Source organism: Xiphias gladius, chromosome 19, assembly GCF_016859285.1.
Source record: "Xiphias gladius isolate SHS-SW01 ecotype Sanya breed wild chromosome 19, ASM1685928v1, whole genome shotgun sequence".
NCBI classification, from domain to species: domain Eukaryota; kingdom Metazoa; phylum Chordata; class Actinopteri; order Istiophoriformes; family Xiphiidae; genus Xiphias; species Xiphias gladius.
Window position 1 is genome coordinate 28,464,835 of NC_053418.1, and position 27,850 is coordinate 28,492,684.

Consider the following 27,850-nt stretch of genomic DNA (forward strand, 5'->3'; position numbering starts at 1 on the left):
TCCATTGATTGGACATGATTTGGGAGGTCACACACCTGTGTGTGTGTGTGTGTGTGTGTGTGTGTGTGTGTGTGTGTGTGTGTGTGTATAAGGTCTCACAGCTGACAATGCATATCACAGACATATCAAGACATGAGGTCGAAGGAATTGCCTGCAGAGCTTAAGAGACAGGATTATTGTTTCAAAGCACAGATCTGGGGAAGGCTACCAAAAAAAGCTTCTCCTCAGTGAAAGTCACATGAAAGCCACTTGAAGTTTGCAAAAAAGCCTCAAAACGACTCTCAGACTGTGAGAAACAAGATTCTCTGGTCTGAGGAAACCAAGGTTGAACTGTTTGGCCTCAATTCTAAGCGTTATGTCTGTAGGAAACCAGGCACCACTCATCACCTGCCCAACCCATCCCAGCAGTTTAGCATGGTGGTGGCAGCATCATGCTGTGGGGGTGTTTTTCAACTGCAGGGACAGTGAGACTGGTCAGGGTTGAAGGAAAGTTGAATGGAGCACAGTACAGAGATATCCTTAATTAAAACCTGGTCCGGAGCATTCAGGACCTCAGCCTGGGGCGACGGTTTGCCCTCCAACAGGACAATTACCCTAAATGTACAGGCAAAACAACGCAGGAGTGGCTTAAGCGTATTTTACACTTCTGAGTAGGATCGACGCAGAGACTCGACGTAGCCTACACAAGTGGCCTATGCCGTTGTGAACATTCATACTCTATGCCACTGTGTGTGTACCTCAGACAGAGGTGAATGAAGGTACATGGCTATGCCGTAGGTATAGCCATGTAAGATGGCTCCAAAGGCACAACATAGAATGATCAGTGAGCTAAAAAAGGAACATCTCTGTTCATGAGTCCTACCATCCGCATGTCATGGTGCAGGGTGTCCATGGCAGGACACCAGAGAGGAAGCTACTGCTCTCCAAAAAAATATTAGTGTGCTCTTGAAGTTTGCCAGAGAGCAGCTGGATACTTCACAACACTACTGGGAAAATGTTTTGTAGACTAATGAAACTATGGTTGAAGTGTAGAACATGCAGCACTACGTATGGAGTAAAAGGGGCTCTGCATACCAACATGAAAACAGCATCCAAACATTGAAGTACAGTGGAGGGAGCATCATGATTTGTTCCTGCTTTGCTGCCTCTGGGCCTGGACAGCTCACCATCATCGAGAGGAAAATGAATTCCCAAGTTTATCACGGTATCTTTCAGCAGTGGTTTTCAATCTTTTCCAGTCACGAATCCCCAGAATAATCAGGTTGATGTTTGCGCCCACCACCCCAATTGCACTGGGATATTTAACTCACAACACCCCGATGCAAACATGTGGATCGCTCATAAACTGTCTGCACCTACTTTGTCACATATACCGGTAGATGCGCTGTATGCTGGCAAGTGGAGTAATGCTTTTGGTGTCTACAAATTTTTGCATATGATTACTCTAAGCCCCACAGCTAAGCAAGTGGACATTTGTGCTGATGAGCTAAATTTGTGTGTCTGTGTGTGTGTGTCTGTGTGTGTGTGTCTGTGTGTGTGTGTCTGTGTGTGTGTGTGTGTGTGTGTGTGTGTGTGTGTGTGTGTGGCTGCGGCACTGTCTATAGTAGCCTACTGAAACTAAGTGGAGGAGACTGACAGAACATGTCACTTAGTTTAGTTGCTTAGCTTGTTTGCTTTTCGTGGTTGTAAGTAGAACATTTGATCCTAAGTCAATTTTCCTCCCATACTAGCAATCCACAGACAGTAGGGAAACAACAGGGAAGTGAAGGGAAGGTCAGAAGGGTTCATATGCTATTTCTTGCCACTGTAAATGTAAGTTCCAACTGTTTGTGTACACAAGGGGGATCTACTGGGATCAGTTGTGTTTATACTATAAAGTTTTTTGTGCTGTGTATGTAATATCCTATTTTGTATGTTGTAAAAAAACTGTATATTGTAAATATAAAAGGAACAAGCCGCCTGAATACCTTCTTCCCAAATATCTTCATCATTAACATTGTGGAGGTTTTCTTCCCATTGCTTCAAGTCTCTCAGTATTATGTCAGTCCCAGCTCTGCAAGGTATTATCAAAATATGAAATAAAACCTTAATTAAATACAAATTTTTTCTTTGTCAAATTTCTAAATACTTTTTGAAATATATCAGTTGATTACAATTAAACATTTACAAAGTCTGGGCCACACTCTAGACATAATATCAATCTGTCACTGTGTTCCTTTTCCTGTGTTCCTTGTGTTGTAAACAGGAACAGGATATCAAAGGTCATGACACTACAGATTCCCCCATAGAAATTATAACTTGTAGACTTAAGAGCAAGTTGCTGTGTAAATTAGCAGATCGCTGGTGAAAAATGATTTACCATGAGCGTAAGTGTTCCTCGTCTTGTCTATTGTGTTCCTGACCACATGTTCTGTCTTTCCTGCAGGTACAACCAAACAATTACTGCACTTTTTATGATGACCAGAGGCAGAACTGGTCCCTGATGTTTGAATCAGAGAAAGTTTCATCCCACTTCTGCAAAGAGGTGAGTGACACATGAGGAGACCTACAACTAAGATTTTGATTATTGTTTGACCAACAGAGTGAGTAAGCGAACAAGCTTGTCAAAACCTCTTTATCAGTCCTACCTAGATCGGTGTCAAGGTTTGACCGAATTTGATGAGTTATGTTGCTTATCAGATGATAACTTATTTCCTTTTATGTGCATCAGGTATGTTTGGCAAAAGCGAACAGCGCAGCTTCCTTAGATGCTGTGGTGGTTCAGGATCTGAGTCTTGGGGAGGGCCAGGGGGTGGAGAATGGAGACTCTCTGGAGGTGGTGTACATAGGCTGGCTCCTGCAGAACCATACCATTGGCCAGGTCACACACTTCCACCATTATTCAATCAATTTCATCATTTTTTTCTCCAGTTCCTGTGACTTTTTCTAGACATGGCACACAACTCATTGCATCTCAAATATCATTTCAGATGTTTGACTCCAACCAGAACAAAGACAAGTTGCTACGATTGAAACTTGGAACTGGAAAAGTGATCAAAGTGAGTCAATATGCACAGAATAAGAAAAGCAGCCTGAGTTAGATCCCAACAAAAACACCTTTTTAAAACAATCACTATCATTTTTTATTCACTGACTTATTTTCTTCTGTTTTTCCTCTGCTACTTTTTAGTACTACATTTCATTTCAATCTATTTGCATCTTTTTTATCTAGGGGTACCCCATTTTTTTTCTTGGATTATTGAATTTTATGACTTATGCATGTTTGTATATCAAAATATTTTCCAAAAATTGTACTTTACCACCAAAACGTTCACTTTTCCCCATGAAAACATGATCTCTCAGGTGGTACACATATTCCATTAGGACTGAGTGGTGCTGAAATCAAATATTGCAATATTTGTCATTTCTAAACACAGTGGTAGTAATAATGAGGACAAGCAATTGAAATTTGAGAAATCATTAATAATGTTTATGTTTGTTAATTTTGCTCTGCAACATCTTAAGTTGTTAAGAAAATTGTATAAATTAACTGGGGTTCAGCCTAAAAAATAATTTAAAAACATTTTAGCTACAGTAAATGACTGGGATCACTGGGAAGAATGAGTCATTTTTAGATCAGTGGACTCATTTTGCCTAACATAAATTATTTTTGACAAAGAGAGTAATTTTTTTGGCCACCTATGCGACCACTCAACAGGGCTTATTATCACACATTTATTTCTTTTCTTCAGGCCTCTTTTAACTATCTGTTATTTGTGTAGCGAGGGCAGAAGGAAATGCCTTACTTAAGTTGTTTGGATATTATTCCTAATTTTTCTGCAGCTTTGTACTGTATTCTAGTTGTGTCTTCATTGTGTATATATTTTCATTTTTATAAAAAAGAAATTAAATTAAAAAATAAAAGAAAAAAATGTAGAAAAATTAATTTTTTCTCAAACATGAGGTGACAGAAGTGTCCTCGGTAAGTTTTATGAAGCGGAAGTCCCATTCGAAACTCTAGTTCTGCTGACATGTTCTTTTGAACTTTTTGGCATCATATTTCAGAGAATCGCCACCTTAACGTGGCGGAGGGGTTTGTGTGTCTTAGTGATCCTGGGAGCTGTGTTGCTGGGGGCATTAGCCCCTGGTAGGGTCTCCCAAGGCAAATTAGTCCCAGGGGAGAGGCCAGACTAAGAGCAATTCACGAGGACCAGATGAAGGGCAAACATCTGAGCTGTGTCACCTTGCCCGGATTAGGGAAACCGGAGCACGTTTCTGCAGCCAAACCTGGGAGGGGAGCCCACCGGCGAGCATCTGGTGATTGGGCTTTGGCCCATGGGGCCTGGTCGGGCACAGCCCGAAGGAATTACACTGAGCCATCATCCTGTGGGTTCATCACCTGCAGGGGTAGGCATTGGGTTAGGGTGCAATGTGAGCCAGGCAGCAGGCTGGGTCGGGCGTCAATGCAACTGCAAATCGCTAAGAGTGAGGCTCCGACTGTTGTTTGTGCTTATGCACCTAACAGCAGTTCGGAGTATCCGACCTTCTTGTAGTTTGTGGGTGCGGTCTTGAAAAGAGCACCACCTAGGGGCTCTTTACTTCTGGAGGACTTCAATTCTCATGTGGGCGACAATGGAGAAACCTGGAGGAGGGTGACTGGGAGGAACAGCTTGCCTGATCTGAACCAGAGGGGTGTTTTTTTTTGTTGGACTTCTGTGCTAGCCAGGGATTGGCCATAAGAAACACCATGTTCGAGCATAAAGTGATTCTTAAGTGTACTTGGTAACAGAACACCGTAGACCTAAAATCAATGATCGACTTTGTGGTTGTACCCGATCTGTGGCTGTAGGTCCTGGACACTCGGGTAAAGTGAGAAGCAGAGGTGTTTACTGATCACCACGTGGCCGTGAGTTGGATCTGATGGTGGGGGGAGGCAGCTGGACAGACCCGGCAAACCCAAATGTGTAGTGAGGGTGAACTGGGAGTGTCTGTCAGAGCAATGCGGATTTTGTCCAGGCCGTGGAACACTGTCACCAACTCTGTACCCTTGCAAGGCTAGTTTAGGGGTCATGGGATTTTGCCCATCCAGTCTACATGTGCTTTGCTGACTTGGAGACGGCCTACGACCGGGTCCCTTGGGGATCTCAGTCAGCACCTCCAAGTGTGAGGCCATGGTTCATTGCTGGAAAACAGTGGATTGCTCCCTTCAGGTTTTGGACGGAGTTCATGTATGAGGGTAGGATGGAGTGGGAGATTGACAGGCGGATGTCAGCAGTTAACTGGGTGTTTTACTGGACCGTTGTGAAGAGGGAGCTGAGCCGAGAGACTAAGCTTTTGATTTACCAGTCGATCTACGTTCTGACCTTCCCCTATTTTCATGAGACCGTGGATGCAAGCAGCTTAAGTGAATTTCCTTTATGGGTGTTTGGGCTCAGCCTTACATATAGGGTAAGAAAGTCTGACATCCTTGGGGAGCTTGGAGTAGAGCGGCTGCTCCTTCACATCAAAGGGAACCATTTGAGGTAGTTCGGACATCTGATTAGGATGCTTTCTAGGTGCCTTCCATTGGAAGTGTTCCTGCACATCCAGCTGGTAGGAGACTCTGGGGTAAACCCAGAACTCACTGGAGAGATTATATATCTTATTTGGTCTGGGAACACCTCTAGATCCCCAAGGAGGAGCTAGAAAACATTGCTGTGGAGAGTAACGTCTTGGATGCCTTGCTGAGCCTGCTGCCATCGCAACCCAACTTTGGATAAGTGGCAGAAAATGGATTGATGGAAGGCTGGATGGATGGTTTCAGTGTTTATCAAGTTATACTGAAGTTATATCAGATGTTACTACCTCTCACAATAATTACATCCTTTGAAATTGAAAGGTAAGTAAGTCTGGGTTGTACAGAGGCAAACTGTGTGGCTTGTCTAAATGAGTAAATTGAAATAAAGGTTAAAAATGCATATAAAGTCAATATTTCATGGTTGGCTTCATTTGTTTGCTTTCTTAGCATATTTACTCTTCTAAAAATTAATAACAGGGTACCACTGGGTTTTTAAATGAACTAACATAGCCTCAAATGACCAACCTAAACTGTTACTTCATCATGTTAATCATCATCATATTATTATCATGTTTTTACCTCATTATCCCTCTGCCTGTCCTTCTCTGTGTGAGCAGGGCTGGGAGGAAGGGATGCTGGGGATGATGAAGGCAGGACGTCGTCTCATTGTCATCCCGCCCAACCTAGCTTACGGATCCAAGGGAGTCCCCGACCGCATCCCGGCTAACAGCACTCTTATTTTTGAAGCAGAACTTCGGCGGGTAACACCCACTGAACAATTTTTTTACTTCACTCCCTCATCTGCTGTTGTAGTTTATCTTCTCTAACATACCTAATCATTCTAATGTCACCTGAATACTTAAGTTATGTCTTTGTATAAGGAGCTGTAAATTCTGACTGACCTTGTTACTCCTACTTTCTTATAATGTTGGTGAGGTGTCAGTTGAAGCTTATTCTACTTGTTTTGTGCTTTAGGTGAAGTTTTCCAAGGACAGTATCTCTGATCGGGCCAGTGCCAGCTCCAGAGACTCTGCTGCTCCCTCCCCTGCTCCTTCCCCAGGACCAAGTGTGGAGAATCTGACCCCAGAGCCTGCAGTACAGATGACTGTCCCAGGGCCAGGCAGACCAGTGTAAAAATTTAAGCCTTAGGAAATAGTTAACTGCATTATCCTTAACTCTTTTGTCACTTAACCTGATTTGTCTCTGATCTTTCCTTTTTTTCAGGGAACCACCACTTCGTGCAAAATCAAACTCTCTCAGTGAACAGCTGGCAGTAAGTACCCTCACTGCTTTTTTTCTTCTTAATGAAGCATTTTGTTAATATATGTATTCAGTAATTTTGCAGCTGTGTTGCCTGTTCTTTTCTTTTCAAAATTCAGAATCCAGATGCCACTAAAGCCAAGCTGATCTCCCGCATGGCAAAGATGGGCCAGCCCATGTTGCCCTTTCTGACAGGAGTGGCCAGCCAGCCTGAATCCAGTGACTCTGAGCTTGAGGTGGGAATCATGTGAAGGAGGTTTTGTATGTGATCTGGTGACTGTGAAGGCCATAGCAAATGATTCACATCATTTTCGTACTCATCAAATCCCTCGTGGCCTATGGATTGGGGCATTGTCATCCTTTTTCTCCACTCATTTTTCAGGTTTTTCCTTTAATTCTTTACCTGTCAGTATATATCATGTTAATCCAATGCTGAAAATAGTTTCAACAAATGCACTATTTAATCCTTTTTGTGTAACATTTTAATTTTAGGGAATTATTAAACCTTTTTTAAAAATGAAACCATACATTTGTGAGCCACTTTTAAGATTTATTGCTTCAGTAAGAATCAATAAATTTTGGGACACAGACAGGGTAGGGAAGTCAGAAAATGTTGAAAGACTAACATATTTTTGGTTTGGGTGTTTATATGGGATTTGTTATCAAGAAAAATAGCACTCAAAATCTTGAATTTGCTTTAGGTTTTTTGTAAGCCTGACATAGAAACCCATATCTGTCTGTCTCATACATGTCTTAAAAAAAACATGATGAGAAACATCAAAACCTTAGCTTACATTTGGACAAAAGCTCAAAGATAAAAGAAGGTTGTAGTATTTAATCATTCAGCATGGCAAAGATCAGCTGAGCCCATCACCTGCATCACTTGAGGAATTGCTCAGTAAAGGGAAAATAAGTATCCGAGAATCACCTGATAACGTTTGGCGACAGAATGTCTGAATATTGCATAAAAGGACCACTTTCAATTTGAAATGAATTTGAGTTTTAAATCTGCTGACATGAAAACCTGCAAAAAATTACTAAATTAAAACGTCTTTTTGGTATGGCACTTAAAGATATTTACTGTACTCCTTTACAAGAGCAATACATGCTTCAAACAGGGCTCCAACTAAGCAAGTGTTAAATGGATGATTAATCTGTTAATTATTTTTCAGTTATTCAGTTCACTAAGTTGTATATAAAATGTCAAAAATATGATGACTGCCCTCAACAAGTTAAAAGCCTAATGAGATTTCATGTCATTTAAAAAAAAAAAAAAAGTTATTCAACTTACAATGATATGACAGAGATAAATGCTGACATGTAGAAGCTTTAACTAGTAAATGTTTGATATTTTTACTGGATTATTATGAATTATGAATTGATGATCATAATTGTCAGTGATGCACATTTTGTTAAAGTGCTATTTTATTAATGGACTAATAGTTTCAGCACAGCCACTAAGCATTAATAGACCTTTTTCCCAGCAGACATTTTGACTTGTCATTGTAAGAAAAACATAGGTGTTAGCTCTGTTCTATTGTGTCCCAGTAAGCCATAATAGTGAGCCAGCATGTACAATAGCAGGACCCAGAAACTAAAGAATCTAAATGGAATTCAGCCATCGTTCATTATATTTTTTTATAGGTATTTACTTTTCTTACCGTAACATGTAAAAATTTCTTCTGTGAAGAAAACTTTTAAAAGTTGCAAGATACAACTTTTATGCCAATTTTTAGAACTTTTTTTGAGTTTCCTTATTTTTGCTGATAACAGTATCCAAAAAATTTAAGTATTTATTTAAAGTTTGTAGAAATGTATCTACTGAATTTTCTTAAAGGTTTTACATGTCAAAGTCAGTTTACAAGTCATGGGGAAAAGTGTTGTATTTTTGTGACTCTGAAGGAGCTTTGTCAAGTCTGAGAAAATTACTCAAGCGACCTCACTTAAGCAGTCTATGCTTGGGCTTGGAAGTTGTAAATTAATTCATTAATAGCATGCTTCCCAAACTGGGCATTTGGAGTTTGAAAGAGGTGGTCATGTATTAGATAGGCAGAGTCTAATGGAAGATGTTTTTGATTTACATTATGGGAAATGTAGGATTCAGTATTTTTGAAGCTTGACTGATACTTAATTGGCTTAAAGTCAGACTCTCTCGGCCTCTATCACACTAATTTTTGACCATTTAAAAAAACGTTTCTCTCACAAATGCCCCAGCTTGGAAACATCATACAAAACTTCTGGAAGGCCTCCATAAAATGACTATCTGCCACATCTGGTGTTACTGAGTTTCTGCCACTATGTGTTAATCTCCAGGACACCAGTGGTAGTAGAGTGAAGGATCGGCCTGTAGCTTCATCTCCTGTGCAGATCTCCACTGCTGCTCCAGCTTCAGCATACGGTTAGCGTCTTCTCCCTCCTCATATATGCATTCTTCCCGCATCTCAGGATTAGAAAGGACACAATTTCTCATGATGATTTACATTATGTTTCTTGGTAAATTCCCTAAATTTGATCTGTTAAATTCTGTTGGTCTTTCTGCAGTACATCCTCATCCACACACTGCTCCACCCTCTACCTTACTTCCTGTTATGACAACTGTAGCCCCACAGCCTGGGCTACCAGGGAGCAGCCATGCCTTTCAGGTGAGATTTCACCACATTTTTTTTTTACTAATCTATCATCAGTAAGTACATAACCCAAGAAAAACAAATCTGGTAATATCAGTGCATTATGTTGCTTCATAGCCTTACTCCTACACACAGACCTCTTTGGCTCCGTCTCTGCTGCAGCCTGTTGGCCAGGTCTACCCTGCACAAACTGTCCCTTATATGGGTAAGAGCGTTCAGTTTATTTACAGTGAAGCCATTATGATCAAACCAGAAGAGTGTTAGGTTTATGTAGAAGGTTGTATAGAGCTCTTGGTAAAACAGTTTGTGAATTGGAGCCTAAGGTCTTGACACAGCTTATGTACCTTAAAGTTTAGGGCCATTTTACCATTTCATGATAGAGGTTCTTCTGCAACAGAAGCCTCAATAGTTAAAACTCTCTTGCAGCTGTTTAATATTATTATGTTCGATTTAAGTGGTGTAACTGTTGCAACTCACAAAGCCTGTTATAGTTATGATTCTGTTGTTTTCTCCAGGCTCTAGTGATGTAACTTCCTTCTTGATGACTGAGGCACGTCAACACAACACAGAAATCCGGTTAGCTGTTGGAAAAGTAGCAGATAAAGTGGATCAACTGGCCACAAAGGTATCATTTGTATGTACAAGAATATGTTCATTGAACATCTTTAACAGAAAGGACATACACGTAGTCTTGTCTTATTTAACTTTAACAGATAGATGACCTTCAAAGGCAGGGAAGTCATTCCACGGATGTGTCTAGTATGTCGATGGAAACCTCCATGATCATGCACAACATCCAAAGAATTGTGCAGGTACACACCTGAATAGTAGTGCATCTTGTGTTTTTGGAGACTCTTATACTTGTGCTTTTTCCTCAACTCTTTTTATAACACAGTTGTCTTTATTGATTGTCTAATTACATCTTTCAGTGTACTGGGTCAGGAATCAAACAGTGTTCTGAAAACTCCTATTTTGTTTTTAGGAAAATGAATGTTTAAAAAAGGAAGTCTTTGAAAAAAGCTCTCGCATTGAGGAGCAAAACCGTAAGATCGGGGATCTCATCAACCAGAACCAGAGGTGAGTCAAAAAATGTCAAAAAGTCACAATCGTGGCTGACAGAAGACCAGAACATAATCTCTTGCCAGTGTTTCCATGCGTGTCACTTGGGATAGAAATGTGTATGACCTGTCTGTCATGATAATGTGGAGCTTTCACGTTTACCACCACCATGCGGTGATTAATGTTATTATTTTGTTTTGTTTAAAATGGTTATAAAGATAAAATAAGGATCACATTCCAAAATGCCTTTGTATTTTATATGTGAGATGTGTTTTTTCTTTTAAACAGGCATTTTCTCGTACAATGTCCTTTTGAAAAACTCTTTTGTGGTCCTACCTTGCTGCGGTGTGAACTGAAATTAGTGGATTAAAACCATTGTTTAAATAAATAAAAAAAAATTTAAATGTCATTTTTGTGTACTTTATGTACTTAAAGTGACTTGTACAGGCCACTATGTGATTTTACACATTATCATTTAAAAAATGATGGGCAAGTGTGGGGGATACAGTATATTGACAAGACTGAAAAGAAATTATTTGTCAATATCTTTCACAGTGTCATACTTTGATTTGATCCTAACACTGACAATAGACCAAACTGATCATCTAGCTGAAAGCAAGTATAAGGAAAGTTTTCAGTCTATATTTGTTTGAGGTAGATGTAATTTGGTAGTGCTGTGGTTGTCCAGGCACATGGAGCAGAGTAACCTACTGTTGGAAAAGAGAAACGACTCCCTTAAGTCATCCAGTGAACAGAGCCAGACCAGACTACTACAGGCTGAGCAGGATAAGGTGAGTGTTTGGCTGTAGTACTGAAAAGGGAACAACTAATTCTCTAGATTAATTGTGTGTTCCCAGTATAACAAGCAGTGCTGACAGACGGCACTGTTAGAAGATAGTAGTTTGTGATGGACCCAAATCATCACATACACCAGAGTATTGTGAATTTACCTTAAGACAATAGGAGTGTTTTTTTCACAAATCATGGAGGAATATGCATCTTATCACTGTCATCCAACATTTAAGTAGAGCCTACCAGATATATTCATGGGACCAGGAGTAAGGGCTAATTTGTAGTTTATCACAAAGATATCCATATTAGAATGAATGTTAGATAAGAGACAAAGTATACAGTAGATGGCAAAGATATGTTTGATGTAGTTTAGAAAAAGTGTCTCCATTGGATAGTTTGTCCAAAAGAGAGCATTGACATGTTTATTTTACAACTGTGAAATGATCTTCATCCTTATTTTTTTTATTGGTGAAACACAGTACAACAGGTGAGCACTGATAAATATTACAATTCAAAACATGTACAGTGACACATACACTCACTGAGCACTTCATTAGGAACACCACATTTAATACTGGGTTGGGCCTCCCTTTGCTTTCAAAACAACCTCAGTTCTTCATGGCATGGATTTCACAAAATTTTGGAAATATTCCTTTGAGGTTCTGGTCCATGTTGACATTATCGTGCATCACATCTGTTCTGCAGATTTGTCAGATGCACATTCATGCTGCCAATTTCCCATTCTACCAAATCCTGAAGGGATTTTATTGGATTCAGATCTGGTGACTGGGGAGGCCACTGAAGTACACTGAATTCAATGTCATGTTCACGAGACCACTTTGAGACGACTTTTGCTATGTGACATGGAGCATTATCAGGCTGGAAGTAGCCATTAGAAGATGGTAAATTGTGGCCATAAAGTGATGCACATGGTCAGCAACAATATTCAGATAGGCTGTGGCCATCAAATCATGATTGTTGGTATTAAGGGGCCCAAAGTGTGTCAAGAAAATATTCTCCACACCATTACACCACCAGCAGCAGCCTGGACTGTTGACACAAAGCAGGTTGGGCCCATGGATTCATACTGCTGCTGCAAAATTCTGCACGCCTCAGCACAAATCCAGATTCATCAGCCCAGGATGCGTTTTTCAAGTCTTCAGCTGTGCAGTTTTGGTGAGACCAGGCCCATTGCAGCCTTGGGTTTCTGTTCTTGGCTGACAGGAGTGGTACTCGATGTGGTCTTCTGCTGTTGTAGCCTATCTGTCTCAGGGTTGGACGCTTTGTTCATTCAGAGATGCTTCTCTGCTCACCATGGTTGTAAAGAGTGGTTTATCTGAGTTACTGTAGCCTTTCTGTCAGCTTCAACCGGTCTGGCCATTGTCTTCTGACCTCTCTCATCAACAAGGTGTTTCCGTCCACAGAACTGCTGCTCATTGAATGTTTTTTTTTTTTTTTGGTGTGTGTGTGATTTTCACACCATTCTGAGTAAACTCTAGAGACTGTTATGTGTGAAAATCCCAGGAGATCAGCAGTTTCAGAAATACTCAAACCAGCCCATCTGGCAACAACAATCATGTCATAGTGAGATAGTGTGAACATCAACTGAAGCTCCTGACCTGTATCTGCAGGATTTTATGCATTGCACTGCTGCCACATGATTGGCTGATTAGATAATTGCACAAATAAGCAGGTATGCAAGGGTTCCTAATAATAAAGTGCTTTACTCTGTCAGGGTATAATACAATGAGAATGAATAGCAGGGGCGTGTGTTTGTGCATTTGTGCGTGTGTGCCTGTCAGGAAGCTGTGTAGACATGAAAGGAGAGGGGTATAGAGAGACAAGAACAGGAAAGCAAAGTAGTAGATATGCTGTATTGAGGGGGTATAAGTTGTAGTAGGGTGCCTGATAGGTTTTAGTGCCTTTATGGGTGTATTGGATGTAGTTAGGCTGTTTTCTGATTTTGTCCATTTGCCATTTGTGTTCATCCTTGCCCCCTGGGACTCTAAGTCCCTCTCCCTCAAGTCTCAGAAGGCCGATTGGGCCAACGTGATCCTAATTTACAGTTTATTGGGCTTGATGGTTAGTGGTTAGGGATAAGGGGAAGAGAGCAAGAGGGACAAAGCAAAGAGGGGACAGACAGAATGAAAAGAATAAAAAAGGCTGAGGTGTAGTTTAGAATAGTGAAGCAGACAAGAAAGGTCCTACAATTTTTATTTCATATGTTTCCATAAAATGTTTTAAACTTCTTTTTCACATTTTGTCCTGGTGAAACCCATGAATCTCCCAATTCGGTGATTATGAATTTTTTAAAAATAAACTGTAGGAGTAAGGGTTCTTTTATTGATTTAGAGTACCTCCACTCTTACCTTCTAGTCTACATAATTAAAATTGTCACTTCAAAAATACACTGTGATACATTTTATATTTACCATTATCAGTGGAGATTGGGTTGGCATTTTCTTAATCATGTACTGTCTGTTTCCTGTTACAAATCTGATGCTAATACTAAGTGCTCCACTCTTTTCCAATTGCTCTCTGCCTGGTTATCTGTGCTGCTGTGTGGCTCTGAGGAAAATCTAGCATTTACTGCTCTCTCTTCTCAGCATGCAATGCCTCAGGACCTGGGTTCTGGCCAGGTGAGCCTGTTTTCTCTGTGTACTGCTACCAGACTGGGGTCAAATAGTATCTGCAAAATAAGAAAAAAAAATTACAAAGTTAAACTGTAAGTGCTCCAAAAGTTAATTTTCAAATCAGCAGCTTCACAGCTCCTCAGTGAAATTTGTCACTTACATTTAAAACTCAGGAACAGAAACCTGCTCTTTCTGCCTAAAATAATTTTGCAGTGATGTCCATTTAGAGAGGGCACTACATATAAGTCACTGAGACAGCAAATGGTCAGTTCACAAGTCACTGGATACTTCCTGCGAGTGCCAGTAAATTTAGAGACTCTGCAAATGATTTCAAATTCACTTTGGATGAAATTCTGGGACTAAACAGCTGATCTGATAATTTGATTTGTCCTGATTACCAACCACTTCAAAACATGCTGCACAAAATGACAAAAATGTGGAGCTACTATTTGACCCAGATCAAACTGCTGTCACTGGAATAATCCTTTTTATGTCAGACTTCATCGACATTTTAACTAAAATTTCTCTTCTTTTTCCTGTCTGTCATTTTTCCATCACCATCATCTGTCATCACTCTCCATTTTTTTCCACAGGGTCACGCTGCTCACAGCACTAGCACCAGTAGCCACTCATCCAGGCTGTCACTCTTCTGTTACACCGTCTGTTTGTGGCCTGGGCTTTACTTTAATGTAGACAGCCTCCGGTACAGCTCCTCCTCTCACCCATTCCTCTGTCATCCTCAGGTTCGTCTGACGGAGGATCTGGCTTCATCCACAGCCCGGCTGTCTCAGCTGCAGCTGGAAGCTTCAGCTCACCAGCAGAAGGCTGTGGAGCTGCAGAGTAAACTGAGCTCAGTGATGCAGGACAATGAGATCCACTGCCAACATATCGCTTCCCTGGAAACACAGCTGGAAGGTTTGTGTTGATATAGTTTTTATTTATTTAGAAAATTGCAAAAATTGAATTTGATCTTAAAATTGAAAATTTCAGACAGTATTTTAGTTCTTGTTTCCAGTAGCTCGTGTCTGCACTCTATTGCCAGATTTTTAGATATACCTAGCTAAAATGAATGCATGCTAATACTCCAGCCCTGGGATAAATCCTCCTCCCTTCATGAAGGTTCTGATATTCAGTTTTTATTGAAACTGTTGTAGAGAGGTGTTTACAATCATATTGCAGGCTTTAGACTGTGATGCTTTCTAATATTAAGTCTACCCTCACTGACATAAATGGTGTATTTTTAACATTTCTCATTAAAATGCCATACAAATCAACAGTAAGACAAATAAAACCTCCAAAATGGCCATAAAGCCTCTAAAAAGGCTCTAGTAAGCAAACTAATATACTAAACTGGGATCTGGAGTGTATGTAGTTACACTCATTTGGGCAGCCCTTTGCCCTGTTCTTCATATTTGGTTTAATGAATCCTGATTTACAATATGTTAGCCAGCTAAAACAATCTTGTTAATTCTCATCTTGTTAACAATGTTAAACACGGATTGGAAAGATAACTGAGTATTTTTCTTTTAAAACAAACAAACTTAAAAAAAATTAAAATTACTGAAAATGTAAATCTTTAAGAGAGGAAATAGTGCATTTGTCGAGGACTATTTTCAGAGGCAGATTATTACACAGATGGTGCTCTACTGATTATTTGGGGCAGAAGGATGGTGTACGTGGCTCAAGATAAATTAGAAAAACTGAAAAATTCTCTTTTTTGTAAAATCATCAACAATCAAATCAAGGTAACTCCATGTACAAAAAAACAGGATCATGGAGCATAAAATGCAAAAGAGTGGCTGAAAATAAAGGATTTTACATGCTACTGAACTCAAGTTGTTTTTCGCCCAAGTCAGCATCAAAGAACACTGATCCAACAAAGCTGTGTTTTTGTTTCAGAACTGAAGGAGACAGCAGAGAGCGCTCAGGCCCAGTATCGCTCAGAGAAGCAAAGACGCAAAGAGATGGAACAGAGAGTCAACAACATGGAGGAGGAATTGCAGGACCTGAAGACCGATAAAGAGGGCCTAGAACGAGTAAGTATACTGCATGTTTTTGTCCCTCTGTCAGTGATGGGGGACAGGACTTTGGTTCTCTACTGAGGGTATGCACGTACCATCACAGCACACAGAAGTCACCATGGAAACAAGGATAATATGTCCAGTGGTTTCAGTGGTATTCAGACCCATCCACTTTTTGCACACTTTACTGTCTTGCAGATGTAATTTTAAATGGATGAAATTTAATTTTTTCTTAATCCATAATGACACAGTGAAACATGTTTATAGAAATTTTGCAAATTGAGAAAAAATCAAAAACTGAAAATTATTAAAAAAAACTATTGAGACCCTTTGCTGCGACACCAAATTGTGGATAGTTGCATTCTCTTTGCTTTAATTATCCTTTAATTATCTTTGAGATGTGTGTAGAACTTTTCCACATTTGGAAAACTTAACTGATTGGACATAGTTTAGAAAGGGACACACCTATTGCATTTTTCTTCAAATAGAACCCGGTAGTCAGTTAAAAGCTGGGTACACAATAATGGCTTGGGGTGTGGTTGACACGAACAAATCAAGGTTGGCCCCAAAATACAGACCTTGGAAAAAACAAGGGTGGATAAACTGGTGCTTGTCTTATAATGTGCACGCCAGTTAAGCATAATGCACCTTTCTACCGCTTTAATTTAATAAATTCAACAGTAAAATCATGCTATTTTCTACACTTTGTCATTCTGGATTACTCATCTGAAGTATTATTGTCCTATTTCAGTCACTGTGGGTGTATATGTGTTAACGTCTCAGCCAACTGCAGTTTGTAGTAACGCACAGGATACAATATTTGACAATAAAAGCCCTGTTATGAACTGAAGGGTTTCTTTCGACTGAAAAGCTACAGAGCTTTTAGTTTGAAACGTTTACAGGAGGTGGGGGCAGGGGTAGGGAGACAATTCAGATTTGAGGAAAGGATGATGTAGCCACATACAGAGAGGTTCTAAAGAAAACCTTCCCCAGAGTGCATGAGGCCTGAGACTAGGGCAGCGGTTCATGTTTCAGTGTGACAGTAACCTGAAGCATACAGCCAAGACAATGCTGTCCCTGACTGTCGTTGAGTGGCCCAGCCAAAGACCCAAACCTCGTAGAACATCTGTGGAGAGACCTGAAGATGGTAGTGTACAGATGCTTCCCATCCAATCTGGTTGAGCATGAGAGGATCTGCCAGGAAGAATTGGATAAACTGCCCAAATCCAGGTTTGCGAAGCTTGTACAGGCTGGTCCGAGAAGACTTAAAGCTATAACTGCTGCCTAAGGGGCTTCTACAAAGTGCTGAATTAAGGATCTGAATACTTTTGTAAACGAGAGATTTCTGTTTGTGATTTTTAATAAATTTGCAAAAAATTCTAAAAACATGTAAAATAGTTGTCCTGTAAATTCTGAAGAAAAAATATTTCCCTTCCCTTTAAGACACTTTTGGAAAGGAAGAAAAAGTGGCAGGCTGATCGCCAGTGTCGGGACGAGGAAGTGGAAGAGCTCCGCGAGACCAGCCAGCAGGAGTTGGACAACCTCCGAGCTCAGCTTCGCAAGGCCAGGACCAGCACTGACAACGCTGCATCTGAACAGGTTGCATTCAAAGAAAGGGCTGTTCAGCAGATAATATACACAAGGAACATGAATGATAATGTGATGGTTTAATAACTTGTAATCAGTCTTCTTTTTAAACTCTGTCAGCTCCCTTAAATATCTTCTGCATCAATTAATAAGTTTTATGGAAGTGTTCATCTCAAATGGGTACATTGTTAACATTGCATTATATACTGTAAGACCACTAATGGCACGTACTCTGTATATGTTGCAGTTGTCTCAACTGCAGGCAGAGCTTGAGGAGGACTGGAAGGGGAAGTGCGAACAGATGTTGGCCTCTGCTAAAGAGCAGCACAGGAGAGAGCTAGTTGAACTAACAGAGCAGAGAGACGCTCTGCAGGACAAGCTAACACAGCTACAGGAAAAGGTAGACAACCTAGTCAAGATAAAACACAAAAGCACACACACAAGTCCAAGCAATTTAATTTTAAAGTTTGTCTCACTGGGTGTTGACTTGAAGAGGAAGTCTAATTTCACACATTCTGGTCACCGTAATAATGTAATCCTGGGGACATCATTGGGGTTACATTATGGGAAATGTAGGATATATTGTTTTTAGAACATAACCATACTAGGGACTAAAAGTCATGATGTCCTGGCTTCTATTGCATTGATTTTGATCGGTCTTTTTGAACTATATCTCTTCTGAGTCCAGCAATCTTATGAAGTTGGAGTGTCCCTTTTTTAATGGTGTATTCTTTAATAAGAGTATTATTTAATAATGGTGTATTCTTTAATAAGAGTAGTCTTATGTTTTTGTTTTATATATTTAATATTTGACAAGGATAAAAGATAACAAGATTACACGAAGCAGGCAGTGCAATATGGCAACCAAGTTTAATGCTTAGTACATTAGTTTTGATACGTAACATTTAATTGTGTTTGCGTGCGTGCATGTGTCTGTGTGTGTGTGTGTGTGTGTGTGTATGTGTGTGTGTGTATATATAGATATATATATAGAGAGAGAGAGAGAGAGAGAGATATAGATATAGATAGATTGATATAGATATAGATATAGATATAGATAGATTGATATAGATATAGATATAGATAGATTGATTTATATATAGATATATATAGATAGATATATTTCTATAGATATAGATAGATAGATATATTTCTATATATCTCTATATTTATATATATATATATATATATATATATATATATATATATATATATAGATAGATATAGATAGATATAGATAGATATATATATAGATAGATATATATATAGATATATATATAGATATATATATCAGGAAAAAGTAAGATGAATGAATAGACATCAGTCAGCCTATTCTTCTAATTAGATTAAATGATCATCATTGCCAAGGAATGAATTTATCAGGGACATCACTTTACAGGAATTTTTTAAGACATCGTGTTACATACACAACTCCTATTCATTCCTCAGGAAAACATCCCTATCACCCCTCCATACATATACGCAGAAACACACACACAAACGCTCTATCATACACAGTCACTGTTGTTTTCTCTTTTAAGTACACGGCCTTGGAGCAGCAAGGAGCAGCTGGAAGGGAGAAGCTTGAGAGAAGAGCGGCTGAACTGGAGAAGAAACTGGTACAGCAGGAGAGTCCAGGAGACACTGCAGCAGAGGTGAGGAGTCATACATGAACACACAGACACATACTGATGCACAAAAGAAACAATGAAATGAGGCACAATGTGCAGCAGAATTATCCCCTGCACTTTTCCATCATCCACCTGTGGACTGTAACTTTGTCATTATTAAAGTCACAGAATAAGCATGGTGGGCTTTTTTTCTTGAACCTGGCAGCATGGCACAGATCGCCAGTGACTGGTCACTGGTATCTTTGTGAGCAGCCGTTTCCTGATGCATCTGTGGTGCAATTGGAAACTGGTGGGATCTTAAAGAATGCATTATCATACATCACAGATGGCCGTGTGGAGAGTTTTTCCTCAGAGGAAACCTATATTTGTCTGGGACGTATATAATTTCAAAACATAAATAGAGCAGCTCAAATACACTTCCAGAAGCAGATGGTGTCTCTCTTAAGTTGAATTCACTTTTGAATTCTCTTTGGACATGTTGATGATTTTACAATCATCTTGTTTTTCATGTGTAACAGTGTGCCGATTTATTTGTCATACAATGATCAATAGCCATCTCCTGTTAAAGACCACTTTACTGCTATATGTACAGTGAAAGTAGAATTAAAACTGCAGCTTAGTTTTTTTTATGTTGTATTTTTTTATTATTTTATTTCTCAAATTATTTTTAATGTTTAATTCACTTTAGATTTGTCTGTTTCACATGGAAAAAAATATTGCTGACAGTCTGGTAAAGAAATAGCTGCCTGCTTAATCTTCATATTGCGATTGAACATGATTCTGGTATGATCCATGAATAAATTAGGATTTTTAAAATAACAGTCTTTTGTTTGTGGTAATACCGTTATAAAATGTTACTTGAACAGTCTCTACATGGTACACATATCTGCTCCCTTCAGATGACTGTTAACAGAGTCACCAGATTAAAGGAAAGGCTGTCAGTACACACTACCTACTAATTGTTGGAGATTACAGAGCTGGTACGAATCACTCATCCATATGTATTCTGTCTGTCTGGCATTAATGCTGTAATCAGAACATAACTTGTATGTCTACATGATCGCTGTCAGCTGGTTGAAAAACATAAAATAAAAGTGGAAAGACGAGCAAATTATTTTATAATTTTAAATTAAATTAATTATAGCGTCATAATGTGAAAATTAGGGAGGTTTGTATATATGTGATTTGGATGGAACAAAAGTGCACTGAGCAGTTGAAGACTGTGCAAAACACACTCATTCTTTTTACCAAAGTTGAAAAGTGCCACATGATTCTTGTAACCAAATTCTCTTCTGCGCCTCTCCTCACACTGGTGAGTCACCAAGATACCAAACCAGTGTAGTCACGGAAATGACTTCAGTACGCCACAGGAAAATACCAGTTCACCATTGTGCCACAGTATTTCGAGCTGTGTACCGGCACGAAAATAGAGCAGTAGCTCATTATCACATCCATATGTCAGTGAACCCCATCTGAGCCCTTAGTCCCTTCCACTCTTTTGTCCCAAGCTTGCTTTTCCCCACTAGAAACAGGAAATCCCAAGCCACGGGGGATAGAAAAAGTAACGAATGCTTGCACATTCAAATTCAATTCAGTACACTGCAGTAAAATCTGTCATTAAAGTCATATAGCCAAATGTCTTCAGACAGATCATACAACTGCCTTTTTAGTGCTTTTCACTATAATGTAAACTAGTACAACACTACCACAACTCACAGCCTCAAAAATAAGCAGAGTTGAATCAAAACCTTTCTGCCACAGGCTCAACACAACATGAATATTATGATGTAATAAATATGAAGAATCTTCATAAATGTAGGATTGATTTAAATTCTGTTGTATAGCACTGCATTAGGATTGTGTGGGTGCTCTTATTTTTTATTCAAACAATTCAAAAATAAAATACTGATGTTTTTTTCAGTTAGAGAGTCATAAGATTATTTATGTTATGAGCACTACTTCCTATAGGCAGGGTATTAATTAATTTGTTTGTTTTTTTATGGGGACGGATGCATAACAATAGATTATTAATTTTATTACATGACTAATGCTGCCTATTATAGCTCACAGTTGAGGTATAACCTGTGCTGAAGTTTTATTGCTGATTTATGTAGAAATTTTTTTTGTTGGCAAAATTTTGGGCCCAATGCATGCATGTGACATGAATCATCATTTCTGAGCAATAAAAGTGAGGCCAGCTTTGTGTACTTGCAGGTGAAGCGTGTGATGAACGGAGTGTTTCATTCTCTGCGAGGGGAGTTTGACCTCAATGAATCTTACACTGGCCAGGCTGTGCTGGGGGTGATTGTTACTACCATTAAGGTAGGCTAAGTGCTTTATACACAGAAATGCCTAAGCAGCCTTTATGTGGCAGTCTGGAATGTTAGGAAAGAAAATACATTTGATTAATGACATATTTTACAAATGATCAAAATAATGGAGATCTATGGATGGAAAAAAGTTTCCAGTATCTAATTCATATATAACTAATAGTATATATTACAGTAAGTAGTTCTAAACACAATGTTGGTCAGCTATAAATGCTCTTGCCAAAACAGCAGTCATACAAAATGTCCCAGCTGCTTTTAGGATCCATATTGTATTCGCTGTAATGGAGTTGGGTGACACTTGCTGGCAGACATTTGACTTTGTACAACAGAACACTAGGCACTAGTGTATGTTTTGGTGAATTCTTCAATCATATGGATATTTTTTTCCCAAGAATGTAACTCTGCAACTGCTCAGTGGCACAGACAGATCTTCCTTCCTTCCTAAGAAGGAAGAGAAAGCAAAGGATCAGGAGGAAGAAGAAAGTGATGATGTGAAAGAAAGAGAGGAGAAACCCCATCAGAATGTACATGTGAATGGAGAGAGACAAATCAAAGAGGAAGAAAAGGAGGAGGAAGAACATATGGCTGAACTGGATTCTCACCAAATCAGTGAGAACCAGATGAATCAGGAAGTAGCAGCAGTGAAGGAGATTGAGACAGTAACTGAGTCAAAGACACAAAGCCAGGCAGAGGCATTACAGGCCACTGATCTCCATCCAGTTTCATCCACTGAACGGAAAACACACGAGAAAGCAGCAGAGTCTGAAGTACAGCAGGAGCAGGGAGAACACTCTGTTCCCGAAACCACTAAAGAGACAAAAGACACCAACAAGTCTGCAGATCCAGATGATGGACCTGATGAGAGTTCACCACCTGAGGATGGACAGGAAACTGTGTCAGAAAGAAATGCTGCAGTGAGCAGTGAGGTGGACGAAGAGACCTTGGACAATGGAGAGCATGTAGGAGGATTGAATGCCGCCTCTCAGAAAGCTTTTGGACCCCCAGCAAACCCACCTCCACCACCGAATGTACTTCAGAACAGCTCAGGAGAAGACACACGGTGAGTTGTGGCATGAAGGGTTAATAATATAAGAGATTATTGTAGGCAAACCATGGTGATAAATATTCAGTCTGAACAAAGTCTGCCCTCCAGTGATTCCGATAAAATAACTGGTGAGATGGAGGTAATGCAGCATCACTTTAATTGTTCCAAATTTCAGGCGATGCTGCTTACAGCAGAGAATATACGTTATAAAAGACACACTTGCACAACAATAGTAAGAGTAATACACAAACACATATTCTAGGAGGACATTGCTGTGGCCCAGGGGCCCACCTAGCCAACTTTAATTTCTATTCAATCTTGTTTCTATCATTGGCAGTATTGCTGTCTCCCCAACATACAACAGTATAAAAAGGGCATTGACCATAAAAATCTGATCTAAAACGTTTTAAAGAAGTCCTACTGAACTCAAAGTAAAGATTCCTGAGGAAAAATAACCTGGATTGTGACTTTTTGAACATGACATTAACATTTTCTGTTATCCAGTTTCATTTTATATCAATAAAACCCCCAGATATTCATATGAGAAAATAATTTCGTTTCTGTCTGCTGTTCAATAACAAACCCATTAAGCTTAATGATATTATGGTTCAGGCAATTAAAATCACTCCAACTCACCATTTAGCATGATGCCCCCAAGCCAGAATTGCCAGAAAAATTTCAGAACATGACATGAACCCCTGGCTACTTTAATATCTCTGGTTGTGTTAGGCAAATGTAGGAAAAGTTGCAAATCACTCAGCAGGATTACCTAATGGCAATGTTGGATTTTTATATAAATATATAAATTTTGGCATCAATGTGATGAAGTTTCCTGATTTGTCAGATATTAAATTTGCTGGATTAGCCAGAAACAAACATTCCTGTATGCTTATTTTATCCATAAAGAGTTTACAAGAATTGTAGTTTAAAATGCACATCATATATAGGTGAGAGGCTCTTGAAAATCAGCATTGATTAAATGAGTAATGTCTGCACACTGACTCCAAACCACAAATTTATTTAAATGGAAAATGGAAATAGAAAAAAAATTTACCTGACGAAGACCCGACTAGGACTGAAATGTTGTTCATTTGAATACATTTGTTTTTATCCATAAAGTTTTTCAACTGATTTTCCAGAAAATGAGATTTATTCCAATATGCTTCAAAATAAAATTACACATACCAGTGCAAAGTACAGTGTGAAACATAACTCGCAGAGACTTGAAACTTGCTTAAGAATAGAAAGGCATCTCAGCACCAATTCAGTCACCTTTATTTATTTGTATAACTGTTATTGTGAAGCACTGTCAAGCAGAGACCACTTTGAAAGCTGTTATTGTTGATATAAGTCCAAACCAACAGCTGGTGGTTTCATTCAAGAATTATTGAGGCCACTATGCTCTTGGGAACCTTTTAATGCGGAACTTTTTTGGTAGCCTTCCCCAGATACGTGCCTCGACACAATCCTGTCTCTGAGCTCTGCAGCTAGTTCCTTGGACCTTATGGATTAGTTTTTCCCCTGTTATGCATTGTCAGCTGTGAGACCTTACACAAACAGGTGTGTGACTTTCAAAATCATGTTCAGTCAATTGAATTTACCACAGGTTGACTCCAGTCAAGGTGTAGAAACATCTCAAAGATCATAAAGAGAAATGGGAGGCATCATAGTAAAGGGTCTGAATACTTATGTCAATGTGATATTTCAGTTTCTCCTTTATAATAACTTTGCAAAATAAAATCTAAAATGCTCTTGTTGCTTTGTCATAATGGGGTATTGAGTGTAGACTGATGAGGGGAAAAAATGAATTTAAACGATTTTAGCATAAGGATGCAACATAACAGAATGTGAAAAAAGTGAAGGGTCTGAAGACTTTCTGAATACACTGTATATGCTGTTTGTACCTATTTGTTTCATTTGATGATATGATATATCTCTTGGCATCAGTAAGAGGTCATTTTGACCTGCGGACTTGGTCACATAGTCAGATGCAGTCTTTAAGGCCAATATAACTTTATTTTTTATTAACTATATTTCATTTAATCTGACTACAATTGTAACATACGTGTGCCCCCCCATCTCTACTGATGTATACATGTATTCCTGCAAACTAACTGTCTGTGTGAACTATTGTTTCTTACTTGCTTCATCCTCATTTTCCTTTTCTCTTTCTTCTTCACTGTGTTTGTGTACATCACCACCCACCCTACACTCTTTCTCTGCTATTCTGTCAGTCTGACTGGGGGAATTGGTGAGGAAAATGGAAAGGAGCCATTTTTCCAGATCACAACTCCTACAAACCCCCCCACAGTACCCAGTGAGGAGGAGGAGGAGGATGAGATGGTGAGGAAGGATCTGTAGAGTTCAGTCTAAGCTCTCAGATTTGATTCAGCAGCTGCCTCACCCCCTGACCCTAGCTCTCCCCTTGTGTTTTGTCTCAATGTTAAGTCAGTCAGTGCTGTTTTATTGGTTCATAAAAAGATTACATTCCATACTGTATTAGCTAAATCCATCACTAAACACAATCTTGGATGGCATTCATGTTTTCATCTCTCTTGCTTGTGTCCAGAGCTTGAAGGGGCATCCACCACCTGCCCCTCTGTTTGGTGATGATGAGGAAGACGATGATCTAGACTGGCTGAACTGAGATGGAACCAGAGTGATATAATTCTGCGTCCTAATTTTCAACTCCAAAAACAGACGCAAGGTGCTTTACCTGCTGTTTCTGCCTGGTGGAGCAGTGAGGACAACGAGAAGCCTCTGCTGATGAATTTGGGTGGACAGAGCAGCCTGGCTCTTCACCTCCATGTTGTTTTGCTGACTCACACGTGCTTCCACAGAATTCTGGAGAACAAAGCTACAATCTGAGGCTCTGAGTCTGGTTGAAATAACAAGCCTGTAATTTACAGAGGAATCGAAACTTTGAAACTTACTTTTCATTAATTATGTGCTATCTGTTGGTGATGCAATTTAATACCAAATTTTACATGTCACAGTAGCAGATTAGTATGTTGAATCAGCAGTAACCCAATTTCAGTGGTTTTAGACTGTACCGTGGTTTTTAATTATTAGCTTTCTGCTTTAAGAATGAACTTTTACACAATTTTGCTAACCTGAAATTCATTCAAAAAATAAATGAAATGGAAAATATGGCCTTTATCTCTTGTCTTGCTGTTTTGTTGTGCGTATTGAATCAGTTTTGCAGTGGTTCATCATTTCTGTTAAATTTAGCATTTAGTCTCCATACAGTATTTCAGGGATTTTTGGAATAAATGAGCTTGGTGCTTGTGCATTAAATTGTCCTTAAATATTGTATATTGAATTTGATCTCAGTCTTTTGACTACAAAACAAAGTGTGTACGTTGGTCAATTGTTATTAATTAAATAGTTTATAAAATATACAGTGTATTTTTTAATGTTGGGGGGATGTCTGCCAGAGACCAGCAGGGGGTACTCGAGACCTAAGGAAAAGTTTAACTGTTGCTAAGCAACAGGAGCACCAACCATGAACTCTATCAGATTGCATAAAACTCAGCCTAAACATTAGTCACGTGAAAGGTAAGCTCTGAGTGTAACTGAGTAGTTACTGGATTTAGAGCAAAACTAAGTTCAAAATGCAGATAAACCAAACTGCACTCAAAAACGTTTCTTTTTTTCTTGAGAGTAGAAATTGTGTGTGGAACTTTGTTATAGGGTTAGGCAACGCTGTCGCCGAATAGAAATTATTTCATAATAGGTTGGCTCTCAACTGATGCACCGATGTTTCGGATCTACTAGTGACAACATTGTGACCGGTGGTTGCTCGTAGTTAGACAGTTGGTGAAAACTGAGCTGTGAACGTGTAGCCGTCCTTTTGAATACCGCTTTGTCCATTATTTAATTAATTATCAACACGTACATAACTGAGACGTTGCGTTTGTCCAAAATTGTTCTCTACTCAGACTATTTAGTCCATTATGCAGTATGTCCCTCCTTTGATAGTGAGTAGTGAGTATACTAGTGAGTGGCGAATGATTTCCACACAACTTAGTTTTCTAGCTTCCGGGTTTGCTTACGCGTTGTGCGGGCCATTGAACTCGCGCACTAGTCTTTTCTCTCGACTCTTTTTAATCAATAGCGTCACGATTTTTTAAATATTTTTTTTCCTTCAAATTTTTTATTTAGACCATGACAAGTACAAAAAGCCTAAATCCCTTTGTATCTCTATGTACACAGATTTTCTCCTGAGCAATATGTATCTGTTGTTCCACATGGGTGTGTTATGTGATCACCAAGAGAGAATGAATTGCTGATGGAAAGCAGAAAGTTCAACTGGTAATAAACTACAATCCAAATCCCAACATAGTAAAAAGTCTATTCCACCCATTTTTTGAAAAATCACATAAACCAAAAAAAGTGTATACTCTTAATAAATGATTTTAGCCATTTAGTTTTTAACCATGTCATTCTTCTTTATGTACTTGACTATTGTTTTTTCAAATGAATTCAAAATTGACATTACTCATTGACTTAATCATTCTCGTTGATATGGGATAGAAGAAGTCCGTGTAAATGAGTTCGTAAAAACTATCCACATTGGATAATAAAACTGTCCCAAAGATTGTGATATCTCTCTGCAACCACCTGTTTAGAATTGAATTTTACTTTTCTATGTTATTCCAAATATTCATATTGTCAGCTGTACTTTTATCCTTAGAAATAACAATCCCCTAACTAACCTCCATCCTATATTATATAATGGCTGCGGGGGGGGGGTATTAATGTAAAGTTGATAGTTAACATTTATCTAAATTCAGTTGTAGGCCTGAATCTTCTGAATGTTGGTTTATAGACTGAAATACTAAGGGAATTGATTTTCAATTTTAAAAATAAAGTTGTGTCATCTGCCAACTGACTTATTATTATTTGTCTTACCATCACATTTAACCCTTCAATGCGATTGTTTTTGATCAAAATAGATATTTGTAGCATTCCCATTGCATTTTAAATCTCTCTCCAAATCCAAAGTAATGCAGAGTTTCCATTATGAAGGGTTTTTCACACAGAATCACATGCTTTCAAAAATCTAAAAATAAAACAAACCCACTTCCTTGAATCTTATAGCTATAATCAAATAAGTCTAGTCTTATGTGATTATGAATTGACCTGGCTTTCAAAACTGATTGAGTCTCACTGATTATGGTCAAACACCTTTCTGCAGCCTAGCAATTGCCCCAGAAATTACTTTATAATCAGTATTAAAGGAGCTATTTGTAAGTCTTTGCTATTGAAGCATAGCCAACGTTAGCACCGACAGCTGTTTACTTACTATTCTAGAAGAAATGTTGCA

At 39.0% G+C, this 27,850-nt stretch overlaps 1 protein-coding gene across 4 annotated transcripts in view; it reads left to right on the forward strand.

Moving 5' to 3' along the window:
• fkbp15b (FKBP prolyl isomerase family member 15b) overlaps window positions 1-25,920 on the forward strand; it is a 30,177-nt gene extending 4,257 nt beyond the window's left edge. The window contains exons 6-29 of one of the 4 annotated variants that reach the window (XM_040155131.1): window positions 2,426-2,524; window positions 2,711-2,860; window positions 2,970-3,038; window positions 6,154-6,297; window positions 6,512-6,666; window positions 6,761-6,809; window positions 6,916-7,032; window positions 9,110-9,194; window positions 9,338-9,438; window positions 9,541-9,628; window positions 9,939-10,048; window positions 10,137-10,235; window positions 10,406-10,500; window positions 11,171-11,273; window positions 13,881-13,913; window positions 14,651-14,822; window positions 15,807-15,943; window positions 17,372-17,527; window positions 17,763-17,915; window positions 19,057-19,170; window positions 21,361-21,468; window positions 21,869-22,536; window positions 24,756-24,864; window positions 25,091-25,920. In XM_040155131.1, the coding sequence (XP_040011065.1) occupies window positions 2,426-2,524; window positions 2,711-2,860; window positions 2,970-3,038; window positions 6,154-6,297; window positions 6,512-6,666; window positions 6,761-6,809; window positions 6,916-7,032; window positions 9,110-9,194; window positions 9,338-9,438; window positions 9,541-9,628; window positions 9,939-10,048; window positions 10,137-10,235; window positions 10,406-10,500; window positions 11,171-11,273; window positions 13,881-13,913; window positions 14,651-14,822; window positions 15,807-15,943; window positions 17,372-17,527; window positions 17,763-17,915; window positions 19,057-19,170; window positions 21,361-21,468; window positions 21,869-22,536; window positions 24,756-24,864; window positions 25,091-25,168 (3,192 nt within the window). In that variant the 3' untranslated portion in view covers window positions 25,169-25,920. The remainder of the gene's footprint in view (window positions 1-2,425; window positions 2,525-2,710; window positions 2,861-2,969; window positions 3,039-6,153; window positions 6,298-6,511; window positions 6,667-6,760; window positions 6,810-6,915; window positions 7,033-9,109; window positions 9,195-9,337; window positions 9,439-9,540; window positions 9,629-9,938; window positions 10,049-10,136; window positions 10,236-10,405; window positions 10,501-11,170; window positions 11,274-13,880; window positions 13,914-14,650; window positions 14,823-15,806; window positions 15,944-17,371; window positions 17,528-17,762; window positions 17,916-19,056; window positions 19,171-21,360; window positions 21,469-21,868; window positions 22,537-24,755; window positions 24,865-25,090) is intronic. The other 3 variants (XM_040155132.1, XM_040155134.1, XM_040155133.1) reach the window with 3 other exon arrangements.
• Window positions 25,921-27,850: the final 1,930 nt, after the last annotated feature.